The 10,199-nt window shown below is 28.3% G+C and overlaps 1 protein-coding gene across 1 annotated transcript; it reads right to left on the bottom strand.

Moving 5' to 3' along the window:
• Positions 1-995: 995 nt before the first annotated feature.
• Positions 996-7,232, bottom strand: LOC130668388 (acyl-CoA Delta-9 desaturase-like). Its single transcript, XM_057470660.1, has 5 exons — positions 6,802-7,232; positions 6,593-6,723; positions 3,479-3,684; positions 1,487-1,672; positions 996-1,413 (listed from the first exon to the last, which is right to left on the bottom strand). The coding sequence occupies exons 1-5, from the start codon at positions 7,034-7,036 to the stop codon at positions 1,158-1,160; spliced, it is 1,014 nt and encodes a 337-aa protein (XP_057326643.1). The 5' UTR covers positions 7,037-7,232; the 3' UTR covers positions 996-1,157.
• Positions 7,233-10,199: the final 2,967 nt, after the last annotated feature.

Below are 10,199 nucleotides of genomic sequence, written 5' to 3'. Positions count from 1 at the left end.
ATCAAAGTGAAAACCTGCATAAAATTAGTTTTCATAATATTTTGTAAATGTTCAAAACCATTTATTTACTAGAAAAAATGGTCCAACCAATGAGCTGTATAGTCAAAATTGTAGGCAATCGGACGAGCTTTCACATAGAACAAACGAAAATAAGCTATCTCTTTCCGTTTAGAAGTTAGATCCAGTTAAAGCGGCAAACAAATTTTTTTGGAAAATTTTACAAAATTTCAATTAACCATAACTTCTAAACTTATTGGACGGATTGGCTCATCTTCGAACTCATCCAAGGTAATCGTCCATAGAATAAGTATACTAAGGTTCATTAAGATCGGTGTAGAATTGCGGACGCTATCGTTGGAGAACGGCGCGTTATATTATATATATATAAATACATATATAAACTTTTGAACTGAATGTATTTCCTGACTCAGCTCATCGAGCTGAGTTTAGAGGTAGCAAAATTTTTCGAAAATTCCATCATGAGGACAAACACAATAGTTAGATTTTTATGAAATCTACTAACAAAAAAAAAAATTTTTGCACGCAATTTATATAGGAAAATGAATATTCGTTAAGCTCTGAGTGGGATTAAGATTTCGAGCTGCTTTTTGGGAGAATTTTTTTTATACCGAAAACCCACTTTCGAGACCACCCTAATATATATACTATGCGAGTATACGTGCATACCATGTTCTCTATTAATTATATATTTTTTGTTGTTGTATGCTTTGTTATATTTTAAATGACCATGACAATATGTATGCATGTGTATTTTCATATTGTGTATGTCCTATTATATTTTATAAATATTTTTTTATGTTATTAATTTTTTTGAGTTCTCTACCTTGATCATAACTCATAACAAATGCCAATAAACTGGATGATTTTAGGGTTGTTATAGGACGCTGAATGAGAGCACGCACAATTGAAGAAGAAATCAGCACTTATTCAAATTGGACTGTATAATACAACAACTTCTAATGGGATAATTTAGATTATTATTATACCTTTAATTTTTTTTTTTTATTATTATAACTTATGTATACAATAAGAAGAATCAATTTTTAAAATAATTCTATACATATACTATATAATCAAATAAATATATAAATTATCTATTAAGTAATGAATGCTTTACTATTACTATTATAACACGTTTATAATAGTTTAATTGCAGAAGTTCCGTCACCATATTTCTCGGAAAATTTTTTAATTTGCTCAGGAGTTACTTGTTTCAGATCGTAGGCCCAGCCAATTTTGGCAAACATATCGATAACATTGGTTGAATTATTAAAAAATACACTTTTAAATTCGGCAGCTTTGTAGTCCCATGGAAAGGCATGGTGATAGTTGTGCCAGCCTTCACCTCCAGTCAAATAACTTACTAAAATATTTTCTACCGGTCCCATATTTCTTTAAAAAAAAAATATAATTATCAAAATGAGCCTTTATCAAGCAGGAAAAATTTATATTGAATATTAATTACTTGTCGTAAGGTCGGTATCCATACATGTGAGCCAAACTATTGACTGCCCATGTGAAATTTAAAGTAAACCCCCATCGTATAAATATTTGAGCTATTAGTGTCCATTTCCAGCTGTGCCCAAGTACGTAAACGCCAGTCAAAATTGGAAATACACCAGCCAACAGTAACTTGAGAATGACATGATTCCTGTAATTGACCAATCAGATTATTTTACATTATTGTCTTATCCTGTGTTACGTCTGATTAATTTTTATAATTTTCGATATAATTTTTTTTTTAATTAATAAAAAAATTTTGCAACATGAGTCAAGCGAACATCAAAACATCCGTCAACAAGGAAAATCTGAAAAGTTGGGAGGCAAATGCGTGCGCTGACCAAAGTGAAACATAGAGGGGCAGATAAGAAAATTTAGAGCCTGAGTAACGAGTAAAGACTCGCTCTCGTCTCGCTGCGTTCATGAAGATGTTGATGTGAACAAGTTCTTTTAGAATGAAGAAAAAGAAAAAGAAAAGTGTTAGTATATATTGAACTAGTATAAGTAAATTGTTTTAAAATCATTAAAAATCAATACAGGAAAACAGGTATAACAAAATAATTAAATTGAACAAAATAAAATATTAGATTGAATTAAAATTTAAAAATTTTCTGTTAAAAATTCAAATTACAATATTAAAATATTAAATAAAATTTTGAAATGTTCAGTTTCGTAATAGCAGAACTATAAAATTAAAATGCAAACACGTGTAATATAAAGCTAAAATATAATGAATGAATTTCCATTATTGATTAGAGTCGGCTGATTTCCATATGGCAATTAGTTGCACTTAATACTTCTATTACAATTGTATAGAGTTGATTTAAAGTTCATATTGGATTGTTTGTTTCGAATCTCATTTTGAATCGTTTAATTTAAAATTAATTAAACATTATTTTGAACTGTGACCGAAAATTGATTTAAATAACGTACCGAAAAATTGTATAATTAACATTATCAGATGTTTTCCACTGAGTTTTTTTCGGAAGCAAAATCTCTATATATACAAAATATAGACCGCACATTGCTGCACTACTGTCTACATAAATGCTTTATAATATTCGTTTTTTTAAAAAAAAAACTCGGTCAAAGTTTCCATTTACTGTACAAGTGCAACAAAGATAGTACCGTTTGAAGATTTGAGTGTAATAGAGAGAAAAGTGCAAACCCCTCTTAAAAGACGGATTAGTAATTAACTCAAACAGTGTTATTAGTTTTAATCTTCATTAATCTTCAAACCTCAAAAGTTCTTAAAATTGAGTTCATAATATAGCTAAACATTAAAAATTTAAATATCGTTCCATTAATTTAAAAATAAACCTATCCTCCTTAATAAAAGATCTCTAGGGTTTCAGTTCTATAGGCTTCGGGCTTGGGCCAAATACCCACAAAACATCATTTGTGTCGAATTCTGACATAACACCTGTATACACTGAATTTAAAAAAATGGTTCGATCGAAAAACTTTTACGAAAAAAGAACCTCTATAAGAATTCATGAGAATCAATTGGATTATACGAGATTTTTTTAACAGGGTAAAATAGTGAACCAAGAAAAAAGTAAATTTTAAAATGTAATATTTACTACTGGGAGTTTCATCTAATAAAATTATTATTTGAAACTGTAATTCGTACAGAATTTTTTTCAAATGGTTCAGGTTTTCTATTCGAAGTGCCGTGTCAGTACATGAAATTGTACTTTAACTTGTTTTTTTCTTTCGTTAGAAGGTAATTAATTAGATGGATATTTGTAACCCTTATAGCTCTCGAAAAAAATCAATTCACCGATCTTATTTTTTCCCATTCGTGGCAGTTATTTTTGTCAAAATAACCCTATTGAAATCACTATTACAATTTACGACAAATCTAGCGGCCGTTTGTTTATTATTATATTTTCTTACCCTTAAGTACCGACAGTAATACCGATTATTCTAATAAAAAATAAAACTTTAAAAGTACCCATCAAAGAATTGGACAACCGGATCGTTCAAAATGTCACTCATGTCAATTCCTTTACCGCGTTGAATTACTTCTGGTCGTCTTTTTAACATGAACCAGCCAACATGACTGAAAAAAAAACCACGATTGCTATCATGAGGATCTGCAGGCGTCTCTGAGTACTTGTGATGAACTCTGTGGTCTCTCACCCATTGAAAAATACTATTCTGTAAACACAATCAATAACATAGTTCATTTAATATATCGATATACACTATAGTCGCAAAAATTGAGGGATATAAAGAAAATTCCACATTTTTAAGTGATTTTTAACATGCAGTAACGTGGAGGAAAATGGTTGTACAGTGAAAATAATAAAAGCAAATTATGGCTTCTAGTGTCTAGTTTTCAGATCTGGACTTGAAAAATTGTTTTTATTTTAACATCAAGAGCATTGTGAACATGATAAGAAAGAAAATTTTCGAAAAAATTAATTTTTTGTTTATTTTTACCAATAATTAATATTTTTGATCGAAAAAATAAGGCTTGTCACTAAAAAAAACCTTTTTAAATCGAAGAATCGCTCATTATATGATGTTTGGCGAAAACGATAAATTTAAAGCTTCGGGGCACTAAGAAAAAAAAATCGCAGCGCATTCCCGAGTCAAAATTAAAACACTAATTCGAGCCTCAAAAACCTCATTTCTTTTGATGTTGTACCTACCGCTGAATGTGAAATACTATTTTGACCCTCACTATACTCAAAATAGGGTATGGAGGCCGAAATTCGTGTTTTAGCATAATATTTTCAACCTCCAAAACCTAAGATCGCTTAAAACCCTATTTTTCGGTACTTCAGCCTACTAAGAGTATAAGTAGGTTAATTTTACGATTTCATGGAACATAGAATTTCGTCAATCTACAATTGTTGATCAACAATGTAAGGAAAAACATATAAAAAATATGTTTTTTACATAAACTTTTTATATTTCTTTTTCTATGTTGTTGATTAACAGAAAAACATATTTTTATATAATTTTTTGATATTTTGATAATTATATTTTTTATAAATTTAAAATATATTACGAATATATTTTTTTATCTCACCATACCTATATTTTTGTTATATTTACAAATATATTTTTATACATGTATTTTTTATATATTCTAAGATATATTTTTAATACATTTTTGAATATGAAAAATATATTTTTTCTATAAATTTTTTTCATGGGGGTACATGGCCATATATAGAGCCTATATATTTTTTAAATAATTTTATACATAACTATATAACCAAAATTACACATATCACAATTACTTACACGCAGGATTATATAGCACACGAAAAAAAAATAAGAAATTTTTTTGTTATTACTAATAATAGATTTTCAATTATATTTTGCTGTTTCAAAAGTGAGTTATTCTTACAATCTCATATAGCACAAGTAAACTTAGCAGTCACTGTTGGTAGCGTAGCCTAGTCGTTAAAGCGTCGGTCTTTCGTTCGTTAGGTCCCGGGTTCGAATCCCACTGAATCGTGTGCGTTCGGTTGATATTTATAGCGTTTTTTCCCTAAATTAAAAATTTCTACTCGGGTAGAAATTAATATGATCGAAAATCTGATGCATCATCAAAAAAAAAAAAAAAAAAAAAAAAAATACAGAAATGGCTCAATTTTCGCGTCTTCTCTTTCTAAAGTAATTTGATAATTTTAGTTATATTTTGTTCAAATTTCTGAAAATTATAATTAATAAATAAAAAAATTATTTTAAAATTTTAAATTTTTCCCGCTCCCGGCAGCCATTTTGATTTCCATTCCTTCTCCTTTCCCTTCTTTCCCCGCACCTGATTCAAATTGTAGGCTTTGGAGGGTCATTTTAGGGTTCTGTAATACTAATTTCAGCCTAAACTTGGTAAAAGCGGACAAAAATACCAAGTTTAGGCTGAAATTAAGGTTTCGTTGTACAGCTTGGGCTTATCTAAAAAACTAATTTCAGCCTCCTTACCCTCGAGTAGAATTTGGAGGCTGAATCTAGTTTTTTAATTTTGACTCGGGTTGAAACTTTCAGGGTTTTTTCGGGAAACTTTGAGGTTGAAAAATTACCGATGGTATTTTTCATTCATCCATTATATCCAAAGTTACAGCAAGATTTCCAAATATCATAAATATGGGAATTTTCACCTTTTTGATTTAATCAACATTGTCGCTTTGAAAAAAATTTTTTCATCAGAAGCCACTATTTGTGTCTTGTAGAGAATGTTTTGCAGTTTTTAAAATCCTACTTACATTCCCTGTACAACTACCCTGATTAGAAAATACGATTCGTGAGGATTAAAACTGTTTTAATCGTTTTCAATCTTTACGAATTCTCAATTGATGATTTAAGAGGATTAAAACCGATTAAATTTTTAATCGTTTTTGATCTTCATGCAGGACCAGAAATTGCTGTATATTATTTTACGATTAAAGACGTTTCATGAGGATTAAAAATTTTTAATCCTCATGGATCGTTTGGAATCGTAAAACAATATTGTAATTTCTGGTTCCGAGTGAAGATTAAAATCGATTCATAAGGATTTGAAATTTTTAATCCTCATTAATCGTTTTTAATCGTAAAACAATCGATCAACATTTGCGGATTAGAGACGATTAAATGTGAAAAACTATGGTGGTTATGACGGTTAAAAACGGTTAATGAGAATTAAATTTTTAATCGTTTTTGATCCTCACGAATCGTATTTTCTAATAAGGGTAATATGAAGACTTTTTAAGGGTGGAAAATTAAAGGGCATTAAATTACCTAAAAGAGCCCTATCAGATTGTCAAAAAAAATTTATCGAAACCCATAGATCTTTTTTAAGACGAGCAAAATATTGGAAATTTTTTTTAGCGGTGGTTTTCTTAGGGTTATTCCGAAACCGTTATAAAAAAGTTTCAAAGTCCATATCTGAAAACTAAACACTTGAAGCTACAATTTGCTGTTTTTATTTTCACTGTACGACCATTTTCCTCCGAGTCACAGCATGTTGAAAATCACTTAAAAATAGGGAATTTTTTATGTATCCCTTAATTTTTGCGAATAGTTTATTTACTCATTTATATGTTATTTTCATATTAATAGTTAAACATGCCTGTCCAGCCATGTAGAAGAGGGTAGCTAGAATAATTCTAAGCGGCGTCTTTGCTTTGTATGCACGATGCGTCCACAGCCGATGAACTCCAGCGCCTACTCCAACTCCTGCCATTATTCCCAGACATAATGCTGTATACAATCAAAAATAATTATCTTAACGATTAAGCATAACTTTATATTATAAGCGCATAATAATCAACTTATTACCATAAAAAAACACATTGAATTTTTGCCAATACGGAAATGCAAAGGTCCAATATACAACTAAAGCTTCGAAAGTTGAAAAAAATATCGCATTAAACCAAATTATTTCTGTTTCGAATTCATACCACTTTAATTTTCTCTTTTTTTTTTCATTTTCTACTGATTCAATTATTTTTTCATTTTCTATCGAGCTTTCACTTTCAGTTTGTAATTGAGAACTTGTAAAATCGGGCGGCATTTTTAGTTAAAAATCGGAAAAGTCTATAAATTTACTTTTTTACTATTTATGATTTTAAAAAATCAAGCTATTAAGTTTATAAGTTATATTTTAAATAGTTATTGAGAAATACACATTATGAAGTTAAGTATTATAATGAACCTTGGTATCGTTCTTACAAAGTAGTCGTCTCGTTACATAAAACTAACTAATAAAAAACATTTGACAGTGCATCGAATTTATAATCGTTCGGGATGTTGTTGTATGATTCGATACAATGTATTGTCATGAATAAATATGTAAAAATCATTTCTATGACTCTAAATTATACAATTAATTATAACTACAATGAAAAACAATGTTTCAATGTCACGGATGTTTTTCTATTATTTGATTTCAATTGTCAGTACACGTGCAGAGAAATCAGTGTAGTAATTTTAGTAGCTGAACAGAGGACAGTTTGGGGCTAGCCTATATAGTAGACTGATTCGAAAAAATCGACTAATTTTTTTTTTCTTTATTATATCGAAAATATTGTTGGAAATGACGAAAAAAAAATACTGTGAAAGTTTGAGCTCTTAATATTAATATAAACAACTGCCGCATCGCGATTTCCTATTTCTTGTTTAAATAACATGGGAAAATTTATTTTTTAAGGTTTGGAATTTTGTAGCTCTCGGTGGGACGAATACTTTTGAATGTTCAAGACATATTCTTATGGAAAATTTGACGCTCTACAAAAAAGGTCTCTTATGATTTTTCGATATTTTTATTTCTTCAAAAGTAATTCGAAGTTAAAGTTAGATTGACGATAAATTTCCACATTTTTTAAATTTTTTGATGCCACCATCAACTTTATCCGAAGATTTTAGAGAACATTTTTTGTAGAGCATTTTATTTCCTACAACTTATCTCAGACAAAATTTTTGATATTTATCATAAGTCGTATGTTATTTGCAATTAACTGAAAATTTTCTTAAATACTCTAAATTTTGTTGCTTAGAATTAATTATATTAAATTCTCATCTATTGCCTTGAACGTCTATAACCGTATTTGCATTATTTAAAAAGTTAGAAGTCACGAAAGTTCGAAAAACATGGAAAAAAATATTCTTTTTTATAAACAAATGCGCATAACAATAGATCAGCAATGACCAAAAATTTTTATAATAGCTCATTTGAAAGATCGTTTAATCCTTTATAAAATCGGCCGGACTGTTTATTTTCGTATCTCTAATAGTTTAAAAGTTATATTAGTTTTTTAATAGACGAATGAAGCAGCCGCTGCAACTTTTGTAGCATGTATTTTTTAAAAGTACAATAAAAAATTGAAAAAAATTTTTTTCTATACTTTGTTATATGCAGTTGTATTTGTAAATTTTATAAGATTCAGAAAAAAAATATAATAAAGTTGAAAATTTGTTTATAACAAATTGGTATGTTAATTAACAATGAAATTGTTGATAAAAAAAAATTTTTTTTTTGTTACTTAATAGAGGACTGTCAATTATGATTTTTAGATAAAAAATAATTTCTTAACTAATTATTTAAACCATCGAAATATAAAAAAACGATCATAAACAATTAAAAATTGTTATTAAGGAAAAATTTTTTTTTTAAAAATCATAATATTTCTAATAGAATGAATTTGTGAAAAAAAATTTTTTTAAAATATTGAAATAATCAATTTGTTTATAAAAAATTTATCAACAAATGACGGAAAAAAATTTTCTTGCAAATCAATTGATATCTTGTACTAATGAAAGAACGATAATATGATGATTAATAAAAAAAAATTTTTTTTAGCAACATTACTTGGATTTTTCAGTTTTTGTTCAAGTACAAAAATTATTATAAACAAAGTATGAATATTTTTTTAACTTTTATCGCGTGATCTTGTTGAGTATGTATGTAAGAAAGGCTCCACGAAGCGAAAAATTTATACGACAATTATTTAAACATTTTTTCTCATTTACAATGAAAACGTAAGTTCCAGAAAATTTTGTTAGTTAACAATCGTTCAACTTGTTGAAAAATTAACTTTAAGTAAAATTTCCAACGGGAATAAATGATTTCAAGTGTTCAGAATACACCATAATTTTTTAAAATTAAAAAAAAAATATTTAATACCTTAAATAAATTAATTAATGTGTCGTACTCGCTTTTGACGCTGCGCGCGCAACGTAAGAATGTCGCGCGGAGACCCATTTTCAGCGTTAAATTAAAATTATAAATAATGGAGATAGAAATCCGGGAGGTAGGAGTTTTATTTTGGAAATTTCCTCCTCTTTAAGAATCTTTTTGTTAGATTTCTTAAATATCAATAGTTTATGAAATATTGGCAAAAAACGAAAAGCCTGTTTTTTTTCATCTTAATTTGTTTATAACTTTTGCAATTTTTTACGTGCTAATACAATTTTTTGGCACATTTTTCTAGACGTCATTCCGGATCCAATGAGCTATCGCACCTAATTTTAAGAGCAGTATCTCTATTTTCGACCATTTTCAACTTATCGACTAGACTATTGGTTCAAAATTTAAAGGTACCCACTGGGTGCCATAAGGGCGTAACAAAAATTTTTTTTTGCATTTTTGCCCGTTTCAGGCATAACTACGTCGATTCCCGGAAGAAATTTGTTTATACGCCCTTATGCCTTTTCAAGGGTATTTTTTTCGGGATAGGTACACCCTTATGACATCAGTAACGCGATATATACTATGCAAGTATACGTGCATTAGACTGGGCCAAAAAAATTGACTATTTTTTTTTTTCATAGCTATATCGAAAATATTATTCAGAATGACAAAAAAAAAATTTCATGAAAGTTTGAGACCTTAATATTAATTTCAAGAGGTCTATCATCGCTATTTTTAATTTTAATTCATAATTTGATATTTTACGTCAGAATTGCTAAAACATTGAAGTAAAAAAAATTCATTTCCACTTATTCTTATATAAAATTAAATTCCCTACAAAAAAGGTCTGATTGAAAATTTTCGTCAGACAAGCCGTTTCTGATTAATTAAGCTTAATAAATTGATATATTTTTTCGATTTAACATTTTTACTTTTGAATTTTGTAACTGACGAATCAATGAATATCTAATAAAGACCATAACAGATTTTTGAAGGAAATTTAATGCTCTACAAAAAAGGTCTCTTAACATTTTTTGCTAAATTCACT

Source organism: Microplitis mediator, chromosome 5 (assembly GCF_029852145.1).
Source record: "Microplitis mediator isolate UGA2020A chromosome 5, iyMicMedi2.1, whole genome shotgun sequence".
Lineage (NCBI taxonomy): Eukaryota > Metazoa > Arthropoda > Insecta > Hymenoptera > Braconidae > Microplitis > Microplitis mediator.
This window is presented reverse-complemented; position numbering and strand designations above follow the sequence as displayed.

Coding starts and splice junctions, on each gene's coding strand:
- LOC130668388 (XM_057470660.1), bottom strand. CDS start 7,036: ATGCCGCCCGATTTTACAAGTTCTCAATTACAAACTGAAAGTGAAAGC. Junction 6,724..6,801: donor ATTCAATGTGTTTTTTTATG/GTAATAAGTTGA, acceptor GATTGTATACAG/CATTATGTCTGGGAATAATG. Junction 3,685..6,592: donor TCTTCTACATGGCTGGACAG/GCATGTTTAACT, acceptor TTGTGTTTACAG/AATAGTATTTTTCAATGGGT.